Genomic DNA, 24,997 nt, shown 5'->3' with positions numbered 1-24,997 from the left:
ACTTTATCCAGCAGTCTTGAGATATGTGTTAAAGCAAGACTCAACTAATTGTGCAGGCTTCAAAATGTGTAAAGCTGCAAGGTCAGTAGTGTCTGTAGTTCATGATTAGGGGTTTTGCAAGTCACTCTTGTCTTTGTTATGTGAGCAGACTGACCTAAAACTGAAAGGATTTACATATCTTTAGGTCAGCAATTGCAGACAGGATTCATTCTTTCAAGTGATGACAACACCGGGGAGAACAGTGCCAGAGGCAGAAGCAGGACTTGATGCCTTCCTGCATCAAGGGTGGCAAGGACAGCTAGAAGCACGGAAAACTCACACAACCAACTCCATGCAGAGGCTGAAGGCTGCAAACGTGAACACCTGCCAGAAGTGGCTCTGCCCACCACAGGGCAGAGAGGGCCACATGGGTGGGAGGAGGTGGTGAGACCAGGACGGTTCTGTTGGCAGGGGTCCTGCAGTCCCACCCAGCACCCGCCACCATAGCCTCCCCTTCCCTTTGGCACCAGTCACCCAGCAAAATGGCATTATTTTTTCTATAAATAGGAGAGCCAAGTGCTGGAAGTTAAAATCTGTCACTGCAGCCTGGGGACACCACAGTGTTGGCAGGAGATGGGAGGCAGCTGTGGTCTGTGCTTCACGGGAGGAGACCTGCTCTCCTCTTAGCCCCACATCCCCTTGGGCTGCAGCTGAAGGACAAAGTCTCTGCCTGCAGTGGAGATTTGTGTGACATGGGTCTATGGGGCAACACAGACCCTCGTGTTGTGGGGGTTTGTGTATGGACAACTATTTCTGGTTTGAAATTTCTGAAAAAGAACCAACTTGTCTCAATATATTTAACTTTTGAGAGAAAGCCTATTCTGGAAAAAAAAAAAAAAAAAAAGAAAAAAAAAGAAGACGCCAAAACAAAAAAAAATATCTTGGATTTTTATCTTCATTTTCATATTTCCTTTTTTCCCTAAGTTGTTGCCCTCCATTGTTTGGCTTCCTTCTTCCCTTTTCCATTGACAAATAAACCCTCCTCCCACAACAAAAAAAATACAAAGGGAAATCTGGTATTATCAGCCCATATCAAAAACATCTATTCTTCATCGCAATTTTCTCCCCAAAACATCACTCCGTTCTGTCTGGTCATCCTACTAAGAAAGGAATAACATAGCAGAAGAAGTGGATTGTTTTCTGTCTATACCGCTGTTTAGAGGAGGAGAAAGTTCAACACTGCGTAAGTCAACATGTATACTTAGATTTAGTAGCCGAACAGCTTGCAATACATACCCTCTTTCTCAGCTCCTCCTTTGAAACAATAATCACGTTTGGAGGATCCCCAACAGCTGTGGCAGCCCCCCCAATATTTGTGAAGATTACTTCTGCAATCAGGACATGCCTAGGATCAAGATTAAGAACTTCGCAGAGCCTGCGGCATAAAGAAAATGAAAATAACCTCTTATTCTATTACTAGATTACTTTAAATCTTAAAAATAGTCATTCCACTGAAAAATTACAGGATTTTAAACATTCATATTTGTGCGTGTATATTGTTAAAGTTTAATTGTGCTAAATTATATGTGCTACAGTAATTATAGCAATATAAATGAAAAAAAGGGTTTTTTACATTTATAATGCAATAATTAATGGTAACAAAATTTATGCATTCAAAAAAGTATTTCATTAAAAGTAATCAACTACACAGAAAATATATTTTCAAATTTTTGGCATCATACAACTTTTTAAATCACAGTCCCCAGCTTACACTGACCTATGGAAAACTATGCTGGGCAGCTGCAGGTTCTGCACTCACCATCAGTTATTAACTTTCATGAGGGAAGCAGCGGTAGAGAATTGCACAGGCAACCTATAAGCCATGAATGATCTGTTAGAGACCTCAGCTTTCAGCCTAAGTTCACCCAGCTTATTCTGTTGCTATTTTTCCCCTTCTCTAAAAGCTCGATCACGAGTATTTCTATTTGTAATGCAAAAAGAGTAGAAAATACATATTCTTCATTATTTTAAAAAATCTCAAAATATTTTAGCAGTTAAAAAATATTTAATCCTTCTTTAGTAAGATGCTTTTTTAGTAAGTAAAATTCTTCTTTAATAAGAACCATCTTAAGTACTCTGGCAAATTCTGGGATTGACTCAGTATCCTCATGATCCATTTCAACTCAGAGCCCACTTACACACAGTAAGCTTCACACAGACTACTTCAACTAGCACAAATTACATTTACTCACAGATCTGCACAATCCACTAATTTCTGAAGGAAACATTTGACTTTAAACTTGGGCCATGGTATTAGGGGCTGAAAGTTAAGGTCACACCTAAGCACTTAGGAATAAGGAACGACTCCTTTTCTGTTCATGGCTTATCAAAATGTTGCTCTGGTGTGTCAGGATGGAATCCACATTTAAATTATTGTCCTCTCTACCTAATACAGGGTGGGAAGAAGAATGGGCAACAAGAATCCTTTCTTAGGGCTGCTTTCACTGTAGTGCTGTCATATGTTTCCCTGCATGAAGAGCTGAGCTTTACTGTTCAGTCTAAGTGTGTATTATTAAAACTTATATTTCAAAGAGGAAAGAGTGTATTGCACAGAAGCTCAACTTGATAGACTTACGCTGTCACCAAGAGTGTCAACTTAAATCTCAAAAAAAACACTGTAAGGTGACATATAGATCAACACATAAAAACTCCAGAACAAAATAAGTGTGTAAAAATACACTATTTCCCCAACAGTATAAAATTATGCTGTTGAAGAGTACTTTCTTGTAGTACTGGCCCAATTGTACCAATTGTAGTACAAGACCAAAATCGTAATTGTAATTTTACCTCCATCACTCCTTGATTTCTGAATGTTTCAAAACATAACCTTATATTTAACTTTGCCTTAGTGATTCTTTCTTTTTGATAGCCTGAAGAAAGAATATATGCCAAGAAAGGCCAAGCCCAAAGTATAAAACCATCAGAATGTGTTAGCTATTATATACGGTAGGATCAAACTTCTTCAGTTTACTTACCCTAGTTACACAATTTCCCACATGAACAACCATTAGCCTTTTTCAGTTCCCAGTAAAAAGTAACTTGAAAATACACTATATCTAAAAGGGAGTAGTTATTATTTTTTTTTTTATCAGCTTACAACAGAGTGAAATAAGGATCATGTTTTATGTCTTGTTAACAGAAATATAAATCCTTATGTTCATAGAGTCAGTAGGATTTTCTGCAAGCTTTATCTCCATGGCAATGACAGCACGTCGCAACCTAGTGAAGCTGTAGACAAGGGCTGAAGACAATGGCAGTAAGATAAAAACAAAAAATGACCCCTAGTATGAAGCTTTTAGAAACAGGCAATTATTTAGTTTTACTAAGCAAGATAATTTTTTATTTCAGCTTTGATATTGATTCAAATACAAATACAAATGTTGTTTCCTGCATACTGAATTCCCCCTTCTTCAGTGCAATTCATTTAGTATAAAACTAAAGTACTTAGTATACATTTAGTATAAAACTCCAGTGCTTAAAGGGTGGCTACAAAGACAGAGACTGTCGCTTCACAAGGAGTCACATGGAAAAGACAAGGGGCATGAGTACAAGTTGTACTGGGAGAGATTTTACCTCAACATCAGAAAAACAAACAAAAAGAGATTATTGTGAAAACAGTCACTGGAACCACCTCTCCATCACTGGAGGTTTACAAGATGCAACTGAACAGTGTGCTACGTGATCTCATCCAGGCTGCCTTTCCCATGAAATGTTGGACCAGATGATCTTTCAAGGTGCTTTCCAATCTGGGTTGTTCTATGATTCTTTGAAAATCGAGTAAATGCTCTGCCTGTGAACAGTAGTTCATGATGCACTGATGTCTGGATTTCAATCTATTCCAAATTATAGTTAATTCAAAATATTCTGCAACACAGCTAAAGAAAAGTTGGTGCTTAATAGTTCCAGTGATTTTTATTGCTAGAAGTGAAATTATTGATTGGAGTCAGGCAAAGTGATCTCTTTAAAATATAATCTGACAGAAGACAAATGGAGCTTTCATTCATCGGCTGTTTCCCAATCTAGAATAAATTCCACTTGCAAAATTGGTTTTTACTGCTTTACACTACATTTTAAAGAAGAAGCATATCTTAACAGAATTTTGTGTGCTTTAATGTGATGATGATTGCAAATATTACATCACTCAGGATTGTTTTAAAAACACACTAGGTCTCTCAGAAACTGAACTGGATTAACCAGATTTTCCTGGCCAGGTACGGGTTAAATTTAGGTTAAACAGTAATTTATTATCACACAGTGATTAAATGTAGTTGCAAATTATGTGTTATTAATTTACAGATATATGAAGTAATTAACTTCACTGTTCTCTATTAAAACTTCCAAATATCTAATCTCAGATTGTGGAATTAACCAGTGGCTATATCAATGTCATGATCACCATCAGATTCTCATATTCCAAAACAAAGCTTTTAGTTGAAATCTGGGGAGTTTTTTAATTTATTTGTCACTAGTATTAGAAGGGATAACAACTTCACTAAAACATAAATTACTATCTAAAATTGTATGTCTACATTAGCCAGTAAGGGACAACACAACTTTAATTAAAAATTTCTCTCTGCTTATAGAAAAAAAAAAAAAAAAATCATTTGGTGCAATATGCTGTTGCAGTTCAGATATGCAGACAAACCAGAACAGTCAGCTGCCAAGGCAGTACAACAGGCTTCAGATATGTGCTCACTATTAACATACAAGGGAAAAGGCAACGCATCCCTTTGAAAATGTTTGTTCTTTACTCTGCTACAATAAGAGTGTTTGAAGTTTTGATTTCCATTTAGATGATCAAAAGAACTCCAAACAAGCACTTTGCACACATGTCTACTACTAATTGCTGGTCATAAAACACCAAATCCAAACCCATAACAATAAAGTACCTTATGGTTACTGGAGTAAAGAGCAGCATAGTGGTAACATTGTCCAGAAATGCAGAAAGAATTGCAGCAATGAGGCACAAAAGTGTAATCATGGCCCACACCCTGCCTCTGGAGAATCGATAAGCCTAATAAAATCAAACAAATAGAAACAAAATTAAGAGAATGATCACCCCATCTTAATTTCAAAACACGATAGATAAAACAACTTCATCAAAGATGAGGCAAGAGTGATCTCAGAGCATTTACTACTTCATGCATCTCCAACAGCACCCTCTCCAACACTAATTAATTTAGCGAGGAAATACTTTGTGGAAGCAGGCAAACATTTATATCATGCAGAGGAAGAAACAAGTCTGAAGAGACAACGTGCTCCATCAGCAGGCATGAAGAGGGTCTGTGGCAGGAGCAGGGCTGAGCACCCACCTTCTGCCTGTCTCCAGGTGGGCTGAGGCACTTCAGACTTCCCACCCCCTCCACATACTGGGACACCGTCCCCATCCTTAGAGCAGCACGGAGGCGGCTGCACAGTCTGGGCATCTGTGCAAACAAGGGTTGTGTCCACTTGTTTTTTTCAGGGGTTCTGTGCTCAAAGCAGTCCTACTTGTCACTTCTGTTTTCTTTCTGTCTACCCTTTTTAAAAATATTAAGCTTCACAGCAGGTGAAGCAATCTCTCATCATAGCTAATGCTTTGCAACCAATTCACCAGAATTACCTTTTTCATGTAATCTTTGGTTTTGCTACTGTGCAAAGTTCTGTGGCCGTTTAGCATGTGTAATTGTAAAGCTAATGATCATTTCCATACTTCCTCTCTTCCACTGTCAGGCATAAATACGAATTTCAGTTACAGAGGAACTGCAGTCCTGGGGAATTCAGTGAAATAACTCAGCTTTATGTTGTCCATGTATTTATGTACCCTGCTGGGGCCTTTGCCTTTCTTCTGTAGAAAAAGTATTGCCTTAAAGACTTCCTTTCATCCCTAAGAGACTTCTCAAAATTACAAGTTGACAACTTGCCTTTCTAATATGATACGTGCACACTGCCCTAAGAAAGGTTCTTCAAAGAAAGTGCTTGGTGTAACAGATCTGATCAAATACTAACTTGATTAATACAGTAACAGTTAAGAGTACCACAAAAAAACCTACCTTTACTGCACAGTAGTCAAAGAATCCAGTCTCTGAAAATATGGCCACCAAAATCATCTACCAAAAGATGAAGAAAAAGATAATATCTTGCAACTGAATTATTACATAAGAACAAAGCGATGTAGTTTGTGATCCTGGCAAAAGTTCTTCTTAACTGACTGTGCTGGTTTGACTGAAAATGAGTTAAAAACTTAGAAACCTTCCTTTTCCATAGCTAGTATGGTTGTTGTCTGGATTTAGTTTGAGAACAAGAAGATAACACACAGGGACATAGTTAATTTTTTAAATACTGGTCTAAGACCCTCTGAGCTCTGCCCACAGGTGTGAGGCAGCCAGGAAGAGGGGCATGGATGGGGAAGAATTTGACTGACATGCAGACTGATCAGTAAAAATATTCCATCCCACTAACGTCATGCTTCATATCTAAGAAGAGTCGGGATCTTCCGGCTAGCCCTCTCTGGACAGGTATGAAGACCTGTTCTAGTTCAGCCTTTTGCCATTTCTGCCATTTTGCAGAGGCCTCTGGGCCTTTCTGCCTTTGCCTCTCTTTTCTCTCTCCAGGATCGACTGTTTGGGACCAGGGTGCTGCTGCCTGGAACTAGCTGCTCGGTGTGGATGGAGTTCATGAGGAATTGCATTGACTATCTTTTATTTTATATTTTATTTTCCTTTATGTATAGATTAGTAGTAGTAGTGTACTAGTGTTATTTTTTTTATTTTATTAAACTGTGTTTATCTCAATCCACAAGTTTCTCCCTTCTCTTTTGATTCTCTCCTTTATTTGAGAGTTGGGGGTGGGAAGTGAGTGAACAGCTATCCTGGTTATATTGCTAGTTCAGGTTAAACCATGACACTGACAAAGTCCTGAGAATCTGATCACCTTCCTATTAGGATATCCATTATAGCTGCCAAATATCTCTTGTTAATGCATCATATGGTGAAATTTAGTCCTCAACATAAACATTCTACAAATGTCATACTAGTCTGGTTGAATTTTATCTGTAGTGACTAAGTGCATATCATACATTAAGCATTCAATGTATTTCCCTTATGTCATTAATCAAGAAAAGCCAATAAGTGTGCTTGTTTTCTGCAGTAATGCTCTACAGAATGCAGAAGACAGCAGTTACAATAATTACTTGCACTTTCCCACATTTCTGAGAGGTTTCCTGTCCTGTCTTTGTTCTCAACAGGTTTTTTTTGGCTTTCTTTTTTTGTGGGGAAGGGATTGAGCAGGGAGCAGTGTCAGGAAATAAGAAAAGCTCAGAATGGCAACTAATTGTAATTTTGTCTCTTATATTGTATATTTTGTGTTAGAGTTTAATAGCACTTGGACAGCTCTACCATAAATAGCTCTGGGCAAAGTGATTACAGCAATATATTATTATAATCTAATCAGATATTTCCCCTCCATTTCTGGTTTGCTTTTTTTTTTGGCTCCAAACATAGCACTAAGAAGAAGAAAATCACTTTTCCAACAGAGTGTGTATGAGGAAGGTTTTGAGTAAACAAAATTAACAAGATAAATGAGAGTGATAATACTTGGCACTTAAACAGGTCTCTCAATTTATAGACCTCAAGGATATTTTTACTATGTTATTAACACAATTTTACAAACAAACAAAAAATAGAAAAGGATCAACATTTCCCAAAGTTTCCTTCAGAGGTCTGATCATCTTCCTTTTTGATAAATCCCTTAAGGCCCACATTTTCATCATATTATGTCTCAGTAAAGTACAATTAACAGAGAAGCATCTCTATATTGAATGTAATTATTTTAGCACATTTAGAGCAAAAGATACATTTTAGTTACCATTCCAAACAGCAATGCCAGTGTCTCATAATCAATCCACTCCACCACTTTGACCATACTTGGCCTCTGCAATCAAAAAATACAATTACCAGTGAATGCCACGAAACACCCAATTTGTGATTAGCTATGAAATATAAACTACGCTTAATTGAAGAACCATTTAAATAAGCTACGATGGAAATTAATGTCTTCCTACAAGGTACACAAAAAGGACTCTTTATTATTGCCATTATTACTATTATTATTACTACTTTTGTTATGATTGTTACTAATTTAAAGTACAGCCAGCATCCTGAGCAGGTCATTATCGAAAGCCTACATTAGGTATTGGTTTCTCTAGTTGTTCCTTACATAGCTCTACAGAAATAAAAGATAACTGAATTATATGGTACACTTCCATTTCCCTTTTGGTAAGAGAAGAAAAGCATACTGCTTAACCTGTGAACAAACCGGAGGGAATTTAAGGGAACATAGAAATGATGTGGTGAGCAGTTATGAGAAAAATTGAGTAAATCAATCAGAGGTTTCACTAAATAGCAACCAAGAGTAAGCAGGGGAGGGAAACAAAAGGATTGGACAGTGTAATTAGTTAGGATAGTATAAGGCAATGTATTTCCATTTAGGTTTGCTTGGTAACCTAACATTAACGAAAATAACAGCGTTAAAGTAACTCTGAATTAAGTTGAAAATGGTTGTACTCAGCTTCCTGCCAATCAGAACACAATAGCATCTACTGAATTTTTTTCTCCTCTTTTTGTCTATAGCCTAGGCAGACTGGTTTTCCCCAAGATGCTTCCCCTTCCCAATATCTGCTCTAGCATCTTTCTCTTATGAAACACTTCTGTGTCATGTGCCCAACACAACAGTGCAAACACTGAAATGTATGGTATCATACCCGAAACCGAAGTGAGCCCTTACAGTTTCTCAACTTACCTCCCCAACAGCAGCTAAGGTGGCTAAAGCTGCCAAAGAGCCCAGCATCGCTGCAAGGGTCCTGTGAACAATCTGCAACAAAGGGCAAGAATTGACCAGAGACACCTTCAGACATCTTACTATTAAAAAGGAGGGAAAAGGATAAAAATTACTGTAACTGGTTCTTTTCTTTGGTTGGTTGGTTTGTTTTTAAACTTATTCCATCCCACCTCCCTTCAGAAAGACCCGACCAGAGAATGACTGGTTACTCTAACTCACTACAGGATTTCTTATTAGGGAAAAACAAAAAAAAAATTAAAAAGCTGTACCTGTGGGAAACCCTACTAGTGAGTCTCAGCTCTGATCTCAAGGCAGAGGTGAGACTTGGACACTACATTTTCATATCAGCCAGTTGGTGACCCAAGAAGGAAAGAAATTAATCTTTCCTAACTTAAGGATCAAAACATCCAGTCCTGTTAGCTTCCTTTCAAAGCCCATGGGAAGAAGACAGGGGCCCAGGAGGTGATTCACCTCATTATTCATAGGTGCTTGTTCTTTTCTAAAGTCTACAAAGCAATTTCCAAGCAACTAGCTCAGCCCTGGGCAAATGAATCCTACAGAGACATACCAAACTTTGAGTTTCCAGGTCCACTTTATGGTCTGTGGCAGAAAAGCATCCAATAAGCCTGATCACCTGTTTTCTGTCTCTATACACACAGAGTTTTCTTCCTTCATAAAGTGGTTTTTTACATTGGTGTTTTCTCTGCAAAGTGTTTTGAGTTCAAGAAAGCCATGTACATTAGGTAGAATCTGCTGGACACCTTTGCCACAGTCTCCTCAGTTCCTCAAAAGCTGCTTTCAACTACGTATAGACTAACCTCACCTTGAACAGTGCTTCTCCCCCATCTCTAATGTTTCTTTATCATACAAGAAATGCATCTAAAAACAGGATCCAAACCTCTGACCACAACACATTCATTTAATACTGTAACAATTACAACAGGATATGGATGGTTGTTCATGTCTGTGTATGTAATGAATAAATTGTAATTCAGATTCTCAAGGAGAAAGTATAAAAGCAATCATGCCCTGAAAATATGCTTTTTCCTCAAAGTGCTTATTTGTAGTTATTTAATCCACCATGTCTGGAAGATCACAGATTGTGTGAAATAACTCAGTTAAAGTAAGAATCTGATTAATGAAAATCACACTAAAAAAAGACTGAATCTAATTAACAGCATTTACTATTAATGTGTTTAAATATTATTCAGACACAAGTGAGAATTATTTCTGAGAAAGAAATAAGGCAGTCTAGAAATATTTTGTTTACTGCTAATTTCACAAGAAATATTTTGCTGATACAAAACAATAGGATGTGAACATCTAAAGGCCCAATCGCCTGCCTGTAAAGCAAGAGAAAAAAGGAAAGATTTGGCTGTGTTTTTTTTCCTCAAATATGAAATTTTAACAGTAATGCTAAACAACTAAGCAATTTACCAAATTACTAGAAAAATAAGTATATAAATAACTAATTTAGGAGGCAAAAGAAAAATCTGTCTTGTTCTATGTTTTTCTTCAAAATGCACTGCGGCACAACCTATTCATAGTGACAAAGCAGGAGATCAGACCAAGGTTTTTATGTCCTAGTGGCCCATGAAGTGCATAGCACAGATTACAGCTTCCACCAGCTCCCACAGAAATGTGTGTGATAAGTCGCGGTTTCATCTTTGATTACCAGTTTTAGAGCATTGATACGAACACACATGTATGGCCCTTCTGATTCTACAAAGACAGGAGAGATCCGATAATATTCAACAGTTATTGTGGCTGATGATGGGGTGCAGTAACCAGATCTTACAGCTCCCTCCAGTAAAAGACATGAAGGAAAGATGTTGGTTGGGGGGGGAGATAGCATCTTACCAGGGCAATTCAAAGGGAAGCTGCTGGGGAATCCTCAGCTGTCCTCAGACTGGAAGCTTTCTCCTCACCTAATCACCACCCACATTAGACAGCTCTTTTGCAGTTCTCAGAAAGATAACATGGATTTTCTGAGATTTGATTTGGTTTAGATTTTTTGTACACTACCACACAAGCACTTTCGTTGTCATCATTGTATACTTAATTGCATGCACTGGGTTGACTGCATTTTCTATTTCCAAGAGTTTGCTGTCACCTATGGGTGAAAATTGCTTTGATTTCTACAGAAAGATGGGGGGAAGTGCTGTATAAATGGAACAATCTGTCAGTTCCTTCACACTGGTGATTTTTCAAGAAGGATATGCAAAAGTATATCCTGACGAATGAAAAAAAGACTATTCAGGTACAAGGCTCTATTATAAAACACTTGTCAAATGTACAACTCTTCATTACAGCAAACTAACCAGTTGAAGTTATACAGTAACCTGAAGCCTAGAAAACACACTTCTGTAAACTCTGAGGCATGTAAATATTCAAAAGTTGAGATTGGGGGAAATTCAAGAAATAATGGATTACTCTTTAATTTTCTTTTCACATTAAGCAAATCCTAAATAAATAATGTATTTGTAAAAGCATTTTTAAAAGGTTACAAATGTAGACATTAAGAGATACAGGTTGTAAGCTGTGATACTATTTGAACCATGGTTCCTACATTTGGAGGGCATTATATTAGGTAAAATTCCATTATTATTCTCCTGGAAAATAGTATGGACCTGGCACAAACCCTTTTGAAGTCTGGAAGGAGGACGAATATCATTTCAGGATGAATCTCAGAGTGGATCCATAAATAAAAGCTCAAGTATAGAATTGCAAGAGCTCAGAAATAAATCAACACAGATATTTAACCACAGGAAAGCCGAGAGATTTGATGGACTTCTGAATCTAAAGACATCTTGAAAGATGAAGTGAGAAATTATCTGTATTTATTTGATCCTTCTCGTGCTTGAGAAAGTGCATACCTTTGTGCACTCTCTTGTGAGCAAAGCCAATTATGCTGAAAGAACCCTGATTCACAATGAGTTTCTCTTTCAAATAGGAATCACCTATAAGATCACAAATTTGGACTGGCTGCATCAGCCTGACTGGCTAGAGTTTTCATTTTACAAGCTAGGAATGAAAGCAGAAGGAAATGATGGGCTAAAAGTTCCTTCAGTAACAAGAGCCGTGGAACGCATGTACAAGACTCAGCATAATGTGTCCTCATCAAAGACACTGAAATAGTTGATACCTTTTGTGGATCTTATTACAGTACCTACATTTTCCTCTCTATTTCATCTCTCTTTTTCCAAATCTATCTCCCAGCACTGATGACCTCTTGCCTGGACCACTGTTCAACTACACAGTACTCGTTCCTTTGACAAACACCATCACTAAAATTTTTTCCATCCAGCACATCTCTCAACAGCCTTGCACATAAATACGTCCTCACATGCTGCCACACTCTCTAGTCCTTCTTATGTTGTCAAAGACACATACCAAAGTGACCTTATTTTTTCTTGCTATTTCTTCCATCTCACAATTGGATCCTCACATTTCAATGTAAAATGTAATTATTATAAAATTTCCTTGCATCATTTCCCTGGAAGGTTTCTTAAAAAAAAAAAAAATACAAGCAATGGCCACTGAGACAAAAAGAGGCAGAAAAGACAAGGAAGATACAAAGCTTTTAGGCTACACATTTTCATGCTAGAGCTCCTCATCCCACAACTCAACTACAAACTTTTCAGTCTCTTCATGGAAGGGGTGTTTTCAACATCAACATTATATTTATTCTTTTCTGAAGAATGTATGGAAGTGCTGACTTAATTAAAGAACAAAGGATGGTGCTTGCCTTTTACAAAGGAAGAGTTATCTGAATACAAACTGTCTCTGAAAACAACACAGCCCAAATTTCACTCTTTACAATGCACAACTCAGTCATGGAGCTCACCGAGACAGGATATCACCAGGCTGAAAGCCAAAAGGATTTCAAAAAAGGGAATGGATATTCATGGGATTTTGTAAAAGTATTGAAAATGCCCAAAGCTGCAACAATGGAGGTTATCAAAAATAACATCAATAACGCAGGTGTTGGTGATACCAACATCATAGGTTCATGTTATAGGTTCAAATCAGAAAAGGAAAATATTAGAAAAACCTTCTATGGCAATATTGTTTCTTAGTTATCTGTAAAAATTTTGTCTCATGATTGCCCATGGTATGATAAACACATGTTCAGCAAATCTTTTGGTAAACTACAACAGCAGCATCATAAAAGTGATCCAAAATTCCAAACACTTTATCTTGTACAGGGCTTCAGGAGGTAAAAGGAAATTATTTAAAGTCAATTGAATGGTGATATCTATGCTATTTCAGAGCATACATTTCCCAGCTACAATGAAGGGCATGCATATTTCCAAAATGTGTTTCTGAAGATATTTGATAAATGATATATCATAACAAATATTTTATTTCCACGAGTCCTTCTTTAAAAGTGATAAATGGCAGTTGAAAGATGACTGTCAGTGGCTATAATGTAAAGCCTCAAATGTAGCCCCAGTTCATTTCTAATCCATTTTTTCTCCAGTGAAGCCTGTTGCATTTAACTACTTCTTTTACTGAGAAATTAAATTTTGTATGATAGAGTGGCAGCACTGCTACATTTCAACAGGAGACAGTAATCCCTAAGCCTATATCCATATATGGCTTTTATTCGTATTCCACCTTCCTCCAGAGTAGCTGAAACCTTCCCTATAAAATCAACAGCCACATTCCTCTTGGATGCTATAAATTTACTAATTCAAGTCTTTATTCTCAAGGAATAGGGAGAGAGAGAAAGGGGTCAAATTTGTGCCAGAATAGTTTTTTTCTGACTTTATGTTTTATATATATATTCCTTTTTATGTTTTAATAGGGTTTATTGGGTTAAAAGAAGATATCCTCACCAGTGGAAGATGTTTTTTTTCCAAAGACAAAAAGCTATTTTTTCCTAAAGATAATAAAATATTAGTCTGACTGCCTCTGGTAACATGTTCCTCAATCAGATCCCTCAACAGCCATTATCTTATCATTTGCTGTCATATACTTTATAAATTTTGGTGCTCTGCATTGCCTTGTACTATTCCAGCTCTTTTAGCAGGACACAGACAAAACTTCAGGCTTTTATATTATACATATATGATCCACTTACAGTTTGGAAAATTAATGCCAAAGTCTGAAACTGGTACCAGAAGCTGAAATCAAAGCTGAAATTTGCAGGAAAAAAAAAAAAAAAAAAATCATAATTTAGCAAACTAACTTAGGTAATTTTTCCTAACTCTGTTAAGAAGCATAACTGAAAATTTGGGCTTATGTTAGGAAAAAACAAGGTTCAAAAAATGTCTTGGAGTAGTTTGAACTCCGCCTTGCATTAGATCTACTTCAAAGCTGAATGGCAACAAATTCTCAATTCATGAAAATTTGCTTTAGTTCTGGCAAATTGCACAATTTGGAGAGAACATGACCCAATAGACTAGAAATACAGGATATAGTCATGTACAGATGAGCAGAGCAGCTTAAAAGGAAGGTCAATAGAGTCAGACATATTTACTTGATATTCTTCATGCTCACCTATGTTGTAGAGACAGCCTAACCAGTACCAGTTAGTGAAGGCGTAGCAACTTATCTCCCTCATTCAGCTGGTGATGGCAGCTGATGCTTTACCCTCCTCCCCCTGATTTGCTCCCTGCAGGAGCTCTGCAGAAGCAGTTCTGCAGCTTCTTCAGCTGCGGGACACTCTTCCCAGCACACGGGAACCCCTTGCAGGGGATGTACCTCAACAGCTAGTGTAAAATGAATGATAATGGAAAAATTAATTGCCTTAGAATTACTTAGTTAAGTAGTGGCAAGTAAATTCTGTAGGGATTTTAATGAAGCAAAAGGGAGTTGTTTGACATAGTTTAGAAAGTATGACTTATACTGATGCAGTATTCGGCGATGGAGTGAAGCAGCTCTTGAGGCAAGTGCATAGGGTACAGCTGCTGAAAGATGATGAGCATGAAGGATCCCAAAGTGACTACAAACGTCCCAAAAATCAGTGACGGCAAGTACAGCTATTTATAGGTTTGTTTGCAGATTAGGGCACTATCTATCTGTATTCTATACATGCAGCCATGAGAACCATAAACTAAGACTTTACACTAAGGTTAAACATCTAGAAAATCTTATTATAAGACTCACTATTGTAAGCCAAAACATGTCACAACTGCATCACTAAACATAAGTATGCCTTGCTTGAAAAGAAAAGGGAGGAAGGGAAGGGAAGGGAAGGGAAGGGAAGGGAAGGGAAGGGAAGGGAAGGGAAGGGAAGGGAAGGGAAGGGAAGGGAAGGGAAGGGAAGGGAAGGGAAGGGAAGGGAAGGGAAGGGAAGGGAAGGGAAGGGAAGGGAAGGGAAGGGAAGGGAAGGGAAGGGAAGGGAAGGGAAGGGAAGGGAAGGGAAGGGAAGGGAAGGGCTTATACAATTTTTACAACAATTCAGTAGTGCTTCAGTATAATAGTACTACCATATGTATGAAATACATGCCCAAGATCAGTAAAGAGCACAGACTAGAGAGGTTTGTGGACCTGGAAACATCAACATGCACTGTTATAAATCTCACAATAAATGTCTGATCCCTGCGACTCTGTAAAAATAACATTCAACATACATTCAATACACTCTTTTTACAGGCAAATTCTCAACTCTAAAAGACTTGGATTTTTTAAATAGAAACATTAGATTGTATAGCAAGCCCTGTAACTCCTGAAGAACATCTACACAACCCCAAGGTAAGAAAGCGCCGATCTATGACATTCTGTTATAATATTCATTTTCACTCAAAGAGCGTGCCAAATTGATTGTTCTGATTCAATGTCAATGGAGAAAGTAATGGTATAAACAACCCTGCCTTTAGGGAAAGGCATAGAAGGCAGCAATCTGCCAATTCCTAATGCAACATTTCAAGCATAAGATGGCAATACATAAGATGGCTATCTTAAATAGAATGTGATTAAAAGTAATGAGGATGGGGGTAATGGGCACAGACTGAAAGGCAGTAGGTTCCATCTGAATATGAGGAGAAACTTCTATACTGTGAGGGTGCCAGAGCACTGGAACGGGCTGCCCAGAGAGGTTGTGGAGTCTGCTTCTCTGCAGATACTCAAAACCTGCCTGAACACATTCCTGTGTGATCTGCACAGGTGGGTTGGACTAGAGGATCTCCAGAGGTCCCTTCCAACCCCAAACAATCTGTGATTCTCTAATACTATATGGCATCCAAAACAATTTAACATCTTTGTTAGTTCACTTTTACCTCTCTGTATGGTATGTTGACTGAACAGGCTAAGAAATACATGACAGGGATGTCTTGGGAGTTTTGTCTAGGAAAGATATCCCTGAAATTCTGTGATTAAGTAACTACATTGAGTGTCATCAGCTAACATCAGTTCTTTGTATATGTAAAAAAAAATGCATAGCAAGAGCAGGGAGAGTCTTAAGAAGACAAAATTATTTTCTGTGAATAAAATATCTGATTAATACATTCCTCTTTCCTCTATAGAAAAGCTATAAGTCAATACTAGATTCTGCAAAGGTCTTTGATACTCTGTAGCTCTGTAAAAGTGAACAATTCGTACAATTTGCAAACTTTTCACTGTGAGCTTTCTTCCCCCATGACATCACTGCTTACTGTTTGTAGAGAAAACTGAATGGGTTAAATGCTGTTATGGGACATTGAACTAAATGGCTCAAAGTAACCCTCAAATGATGAATGGATAAACATATCCTTACTGTATGAGATCAGTAGGACTATTGAAACCCTCATATTTTAATGCTTTGCAAACTTGGGGGGAAAAAGCAAAGCTGGAGAAAGAGTATAGAGCCAGGAAGGAAGGAGAGAAAAAGCATTTGTACAGATGTTGGCCAGAGGATCCAGAAGAGGGTTTATTTCCTTATGATGAGGGTTGAAACAACTGCTTGACTTCTAAGCTGAATCTGGTTATGAAATAGTCTCCAACCTCAGAATATTGTTAATAAGAACAAAGCACGAAAAGATATAGCATCATACCTAGGAAATATTTCTATCAGATTGATACAAATAAGAGTCATCTGTCAAAAACATATCATTCCAGCCTCTACCTGTAGGGATGGCTCTGATGTAAGAAAATTATTTTTATACACCTCCAGGAAACACCAGAAAGGGAATATCCAGTAATATGTGACAGTTCAAAAGCCCCTCGGAGTCAAATTTTAAAAGTGAGTGGTTTTCTTTGCTATGAATTTGGAGGTTTTGTCTTGATGTGAAATTGGACAGAGGCACAGAGAGAGTTGATGTTCTGTAAATAAGGGCCTTGAGTCAGGTCAGATTAAAAGAAAGGTGAGCCCTGTGGAAAGACAGGATGGTGATCATTTTTATGTGCCAAGGCACCTCACTACTGTAATATTTTAGCTACAAAAAGCATTTGCTCTATGACTAAAGTAGAGAGATCTGGTCATGAGCCAGTAAAGGACTAATGTTGCTACCTAGAAGATGATACTGCTGATAAGAGACTGCTACTGTAGGCTGATATGACCAAAGGCATTGTATATTGACAGGACGGCCTGGCAACAAGCTTTCAGTCTTATGAAACCCTTTGCAAAGGTCAGTCCAGTCCTTCAGTACCTATCTGAGCAGGCCTTGCTGCCTCCATCCACTCCATGGGTCTTGACACCATTCCCAATGCACACACTCATTTTTGTGTCCTAAAAGCATTTTTTGTGGAGCCTGCAAGACCTTCATTATATTTTCAGTTTCAGAATGTTTTCTGAAACTGAAAAATATACCACCATCTCTGTTTCCCTAGTTATATCGGTATCCTCAAAGCCAGTGAGATTGTGAATTTCTGGTAAAGAAATTACATGTAACAAATCACAAAAGTGAGGGGCAAAACTATTTTACTTTCCCTGTGTGAATCTTTGTCAGCTTTCTTTTAATGTTAGAGTAACAGGACAAATAGGACCATACAGAATTACACCCATGCACTATGAACGACAGTACAGCAAACTGCAGCACTTGCCATTACCTTTACAGGGAGGTTTCTGCTCTATCCAGCAGTTCCTCTGAGAGTCTTTCTTCCCTGACATCTCTTCTCTTTCTCACTCCAGTTTTTTTCTGTGGTTGGTTTTTTTTTTTTCCTTCTTTAGATTGTGCCATGGCACCTCCAAGCCTACCCCCCACACTCTCTTAAGTTTCTTCATTCTTTTTGTCCCTTGCTCTTGCTGAAGTAAGACAGCATTTGAGGCCCCAGAAGAAGCTGAGCGGTTCTTGTCCCTGTTTGTGTGCATTAGAAGTGTATGTGTGTTCTAATACGTTGTTAAAATTTTAAGACTTCATTGCTCTCTACCCCTCTGGTTGCCGCAGGCAGGGTAGAAGCTGAACAGCAGCATTCAATTAAGCTAATTTGATGTTCTATTGCCTGTCTCAAACAGAAAGGAAAAATATAGAATATGCAAGACAGGGCAACACATTTGTGCTTGACAGTCTTTCACAACTTGAACAAAATACAGCTCAAAATTTGTTTAAAAAAAACAATAGAAAATAGAAAATGGACATGTGGGAATTAGTTTTTACACTTAGTGTTAAAAATGTGACTCCCATTATTTCAAAAAATTGCATTCTGTGAAAAGTGGACCATTGGTGACTGCATCTTTTAAAGCAGACAATCCTATGGAGTCCTTAGAATAGCAACCAGCACCATCCAGTGGCAGATTTTTCCCATTAAGTTCTTTATCAAGGCAAATTTACGTACTACAGAAGTAACATAGCACCCAAAATGAAATCTTTTACCTTAAAGCATATATGGACAGAGCACAGCCAGACGTCTACCAAGACAGATGAAACAATTAAACAGGCAATAGTCAGTGTAAAACCAATATTCATATTGGATTAATAATACAAAACTGTTGTTACAACATATCAAGCTGAGATCCAGCTGAGGATTTTGCTAGTTGTTACGCTGCATTTTTGTTTGAATTTAAACTTATGCTGTCCTTGTTTCACAGCACTCTGCTTCCTTTATACTTCCTTTGTTGCAATTACAACAGGTAAAAATTACTGTAGCCGGTTCTGTCCTGTTAGAGCCTCCCTATTGATGGCAGTGGCTCTGCTCTACTCAAATCCTGGTACCTCTGGGGTACTAATCTACGGTTCCTCATAAGAAGCAACTTGTAATGCTCCTGCACAGTTGCTTTAAAGTCATTTTAAACCTCTGAAAATGCATGGAGGCCAAAATGCACAGAGATCACACCTTCCATCTAAATCAGAGAAAGGCAGGGAATGACTGTAAGCCTTCTCAGTCCACAGTGCTTAATTGCTAGCTCAGTCACAGGCTGTTCTCTCTGGCACAACATCTAGGGTACCATTTGGTGAATATTTCACTCTAGGGGGCAGGCTGGATGGATCATCTTGATCCCCTTGTCCTCCAATATGTATCTCAGCAGGCTTTGCTACCTCCATGTGCCTTGATATCATCCTCAATGCAAACCCTCAGTTTATGTTCTAAAAGCATTTTTCATGGGAACTACAAGACTGCCCCCATTTTATTGCACATTTTCAACTGGGGGAAAACAAACAAACAAAAGTACACTTTTGAATGGTAATGGTGTTTTAGGGTTATGGGGACTCCAAAGCAGACCCACAACCACATGCTGCCCGGGGAGGATGCAGCTAGCTTGCTCCAGAGGGAGCTAGATTTTTCTTAATGCTAAGTTTTTCTACTGGATTTTGTGGTTTAGGCTTCACTACATTGGATTTATGTTCCATGCAACCCCTAGAGTCACAGCATTCATTAATTCTGCCTTGCGCTGGGAAGTTCATTCTCCAGGCCCTCTCTCTTGGCTTCATTTCTGCCTCACTGTAAAACACTGCAAATAACCAAGACAATATCAAGGCAGCCTTCTCTCTCCCCTGGTCAGGACCAGTAGTCTCTCAAGGAAGGCTCAGTGTGCAGGAGAGCATCCTTGCCTTGACAGAAGGTGGTCAGCCCACCCAGCAACACTGACTTTCCTGCTCTGCCCCAATCTTGGGCTCTTTTGCACCCCCTGACGAATGAGAGCAGATGAGGACAAACTTTTGTTCTTGCCTAATGAGGTGTGTCGCGGAGTCTTCACCAAAGAGGATAGATCATTTGTTCTGATAATCTGCCTCTAATTTTCTGCCAACCTCTACCACAACGTTTTAATTCCTCTTCATAATTTTTCCATCCTTGCACGACTGGAAATAATATCAGCAGGAATATATTCTTTCCCAAAAAGTCTGGGTAGAGCAGCAGCTACAATTTTCTTTTTTACACCTCCTTACAATAAAGGTTATGGATTTTCTTCTGTCCCTTTTCTACTGATCTTTCAGTAGTATATATGTTGAGGTAGGAACACTCTAATCCACATTCTTCTCTGTCTGTACTTAAAGGCAGATCAATATGAGAATGGATGGGAAGCAAGAATCCATGCTGAGTAAGCTGATCACCGCTTTCTGTGACTTTCTTCGTCAGAAAAATTCTCCATTAAGAGTAGTCTATTGCCATCACTTAGCATCATGTTTTGTATAGCAGTTAATATTTCTTCTGTTTTCCTAGTCCCTCTCCGAAGCATCATTTTTCACGTGCAAATAAATAGCCTCATTACTGGAAATAAGCAAAAACTGGACTATGAGAATGTAGACAGCAGTAATAACAAATATCTGATTTCATTTGTAAAAATGCTTCCTGTGAGGAATCATTGGTTCAGGCAGCCCACAAAGCTAGAAAAATGATCAGATTGAACCACATAAAAGTTCTGCCCTCTGCAGCTAATTTCTGCTGGTTAGATGTTATTAAAAGTCACTCTGCTTTGAGTTAAAGAAATTAAGCTTAAGGGATATTTATTCATAATTTAAGCCCGTTAATAATAGAAAATTAACATGGAGAGAAACTGCCACTCTCTATTTCCATTAAAGTAATAAAAACTGTGATTATAAGCCCATGCTTCATGCTAGTAAGAAGCTAGAGTTATTAAGGCCAGGTCTTGCACTTTCTAGCATTTGTGTTTTAAGGAGAAATACAGACATGTAAATGTTACTCAAGATGTCAGACCGTTAAAATGCCATTTGAAAGATTCTGGCAAGATTCTTTCTTAGTACTACCTGCAAGACAGGATATGACACTAAATGATAACTCCTATGAAGAAAACCCTATTGAAGCTCTCATAGAATTTCTGATACTTGCTGGTGTCACTTTTCTGCCATTTGATGTTCTATTGGCAGATCTTCCTTTTTTTTTTTTATTTAATAAAATTAATTTTATTCTGCCTGACTAAATAAAATGTTTTATAAAATAGCTTTTAAAAGGGCATTACTTTCACATTTGTTTCTGCTGGCTCACTTAAGTATCATAAACAGCCAACACTCAATTTTAACCCGTAACACAAAAAAAATATACTATTATAGGAAAATATTGGACAAGTGCACACAATAATTCATTCAAATTAATGAGCTTTGTCCTTTAATAATAAATGTTTAACATTCCTCCTTACATATTTCTAATTAATGCAGCTACAACATAGCTGCAAACATGCAGTTAACAATTACTAATAAGAGCTTTATCAACTTAATAAACTTTTCTAAATACCAATAAAATTTTATAATACTAACAGGTATTTTAAGATACAGATAGGCAGATAGATTTCTTTTCTGGGTAGCCCGTGTATTATCCCATTCTTTGTATACATAAATATAGGAAAAGGGAGAGAAATCTAAGATATCTTATGATATTGTAAAGAGGAAACAATGGGATGTTGTCTACACTGCATTTCCTTAACCATGCTGTATCACCAGAAACAGCCATTATTGAATCTGAGTGAATAGGCTGTAAGTAGTCACTTGAGTTTTATATACACAGAAAAATAATTGAAATCAAAGAAGGCAAAAGACAAAACGCACTCTTAGCTGAAAGAACAAACATGTTTGCAGCAGAAAAGTGTAAAAATTAAATTTCTAAGATTTTTTTCTTTGATTTTTTTCAAGTTTTCATTCAAAAAAGGGTACACATTTTGAGGATCAAAACAAAAAGAGCCTGTCACCAAATATATTGTGACCTAATTTAGTTCAGCAACAACAGCATAGGACTCTTGACATCTGCACTTTTTACAGGATGTCCCTGTAGACCAATGTGAAAACATAGCTCACCTTACCTGTGTTCCTCAGTAATCCTGAGGTGTCAGACAGTAGAGCTGAGATCAACAAAGGTAAACCTGGCATACTTCTTTTTTTTTTAGCAAACTTTTTTTTTTATTTAATTTCCTGTGTAGTTTAAGCTTCCAAGTACAACACAAAATTATTTGCTGTTTTCAACAAGTCTATAAAATAGATTAATTAAAAAATACAACAAGAAGCAGAATTTTTTTGTCCTTTCTCCTCTGGGAGAAGGGGAAGGAACAGAAGACTTAAATGTAAAGAGATAATTGATCGATATTTGAAGAAAAACCAATTTCAAGATAATTAATGTCTAGTTACTGAAGAAAAGGATGATTACATGGCGGGGCGGGGCGAGGCCGGGGGGAGTGGAAAAAGCTCACAGATTTCAAACAGAAAACGTAACTAAGAGATGTCCATCGGAGGGAAGTTAAAAGCAAAATACGAAAAACTCAAGGAACAGAGTAGGATCATTAAATAAGAAAATATTCTTTGTGGTAAGCATAAAAAATAAATCAGAAATTAAAGAGGAAAAAGACGCATCTTTTTTAACCAGAAACATATTTGTATTTTATGAATACGTAACACATAACTGGTTTCAAATGCAACACTTAAAATAAAAGCCAAAAAAAATTATGTTCAATAGCATAATGTGTTTTCTGAAGAAGACCATTTCCTGAGTCAATAAGGTTTCACTGACAAGGAGTGGTACTTCACAGACGTTGGCCTCCTAGAAATTTGGTGCCAACAGAGAGGCAAACAGTTGCCTCAAGGCAGAATTTACTCTGTGTCTTTACAGTGGTGCAAGTTTGGTGACGATGACAGTTTACAGTAAATGCATATTGTTTTCGAGCTGAAACCTCTTACTTCATTCGCTTTTTCCATCATCTGTATCTGCAGGAGGCAGAAGTCCTTGCAGCCTGTTCTCCTGCACACTCCCTGGTGACTAAGGTAGCAAAGGGCAAGGGGAGAAGGGGAAGGGAGGATTAAAAGATAACAACAGTGGGTTTGAGGAGGTTGTGGGCAGAAGATCTATAGTTCATGTCTAGGGAACAAGGCCATGCAAAAAGAGCAAGATTTCACATGGCTCTTATGAGTTTTAGCAGATAAAATGGTTCTTCTTTTTTCATTGTTATAAGAAAATACGCGAAAACATAGCTCTAAAATTTGTTTGTGTGTCCCCACTGTCTGAAGTTGAAGCTGTATTGCCAATGACAATGAATAAAGTACAGGAAGCTAATAAACACTGATAAAAGATGGGGAGCAGCAACACTGAAAATTAAAATCCGTGAGAGATCGCTCCTGCAGCAACACCAATTGATTTCTTTTAGCAGTGTAAATGGCTAATGGAATAGAGTGCAATGTGTTGAGAAAGCAAGACTTCAGGCACTGAAGTTATAAATACTGAATATAAGGTAAGCCACTGTTACATATTCTAACAATATTAACATCCATCTCTTGCAATACATCCATGAGGGAACCAAACAGTCAATTTTTGGTTTTATGACAGTTATTTCTAATTTCCAGCTTATATATTTATAGTTTAAAAATTACTCTGCTTATAGCATTTGTCATTCCTAGAGATGTTATGGAGAAAACAGATAACATTACGATAAAATAGGTGACTTTCTGTGTTTTATAATTCAAAAATCTTTACTTCTAAGTATCTATTTCTACCTTTTAATTTGCAAAAATAATGTTTCTGACAACTGAAATTTTTCCCTGATCTTTTCACAGAAACAATAAGGTAATGATTTCGTTTATGGCTTTATTCTTAGAAACGAAAGAGAAATGCATGCTTTCCTCGGGTTTGCTTTTCAGTTTCAAGCCTCTGTTTCATTTGACACATGAATTGTTCCAAAGAAGCTTCCTAGGATGCAAACATAAAACCACCTTTTACATACAGATAAAAAATTTTATGGTTTTGCAATTGCTAAAGGCTTGCATTGTTGGGTTTTTTTGAAAATAAAAGCTGCATTTTAGAGTATTAATTTTTTTTGGCACTGTGCTGCATACCTACATATATTTACAGTAAAAGCTAGTCTAGTCCCCTTCAACACTTAATATTATATTTCTTTGCTCATTTATAGAGTACATAGAGGCAGTTTTCATTTCATAAATAAATCACCATTGCTGAACAACATAATCTAAAAGTCTAAATCACCTGCCATGTTGTGTACACCCATTATTGATGTTTGATTAGAAGCTGTTCTACTATCTTATCATTTCAAGGGGTAACAGGATGAAAAGCTTAAAATACGTAAGAGATGTGGAAGAAAACTTAGCCTGCCAGATATATTTACTATCGAACACCTGGTAGACTTAACAGTGTGGATGCTCACACAAATTTAAAAAAAAAAAAAAAAAAAGTCCTCCCTGTATCTGTTCTGTATTTCATGATAATTAGACAGTGTTTTCAGTTCAAAGAAGTCAGTCCTATGCTATTGCTGACATGTTTTCCATCCTTAGTGATGATGCAAGTTATTTTTGTTGGGTTTGGTACCTCAAGGCTTTGGAATGAACTTGCAATATATGTCTAAAGTTCCCTCGCCCTTGACTTCTTCATGTTAATTCAGACTCCATTGCCTCTTTAAATAACTCAGTAAAAGAATTTCTAAATGTCACTCATTTAAAAGTGTGCTTAGTTTAATCTTTTAAAACTACACTAAATCCATAGTTTAAGGTGCCTTGGAGAGGGTAACAACCAAAGCTTTTTCTCTTTTAGCTTATCTCAAAAACAATTAACTTAGGTTTTCTGCACCTTTTATAAACCAGACTTATTTTCACTCTCACAGCCAAACTATAATCCTGTTAAAATATGGAAATACTAATAGGTCCTACTAGAAAAATACACAATATCACTGTAATGTCAATGTAACTTACCAAAATCAGTTACAATTCAGAACAATTTCCTTGCGCATATCTAATTCATGCCCTTAGCAACACTGACAGTACAGCAAGGTTTCATATACACATTTTAGAAGTGCATTAAATGCAGAATTAAACCCTTCCATGTGCTCCATTTA

General features: G+C 37.4%; 1 protein-coding gene across 2 annotated transcripts in view; it reads right to left on the bottom strand.

Moving 5' to 3' along the window:
• OCA2 (OCA2 melanosomal transmembrane protein) overlaps positions 1 to 24,997 on the bottom strand; it is a 218,659-nt gene that overhangs the window by 109,208 nt on the left and 84,454 nt on the right. For both annotated transcript variants that reach the window (XM_065075251.1, XM_021287659.2), the window contains exons 10-14: positions 8,818 to 8,889; positions 7,885 to 7,950; positions 6,072 to 6,128; positions 4,929 to 5,053; positions 1,276 to 1,414 (exon numbers count right to left, since the gene is read on the bottom strand). In XM_065075251.1, coding sequence (XP_064931323.1) covers positions 1,276 to 1,414; positions 4,929 to 5,053; positions 6,072 to 6,128; positions 7,885 to 7,950; positions 8,818 to 8,889 — 459 coding nt within the window. The remainder of the gene's footprint in view (positions 1 to 1,275; positions 1,415 to 4,928; positions 5,054 to 6,071; positions 6,129 to 7,884; positions 7,951 to 8,817; positions 8,890 to 24,997) is intronic.

The sequence above is a fragment of the Columba livia genome, chromosome 1 (genome assembly GCF_036013475.1).
Source record: "Columba livia isolate bColLiv1 breed racing homer chromosome 1, bColLiv1.pat.W.v2, whole genome shotgun sequence".
Classification (NCBI taxonomy): Eukaryota; Metazoa; Chordata; class Aves; order Columbiformes; family Columbidae; genus Columba; species Columba livia.
Note: the sequence above shows the minus strand (reverse complement) of the source record. Positions and strands in the feature narration are given on the sequence as shown.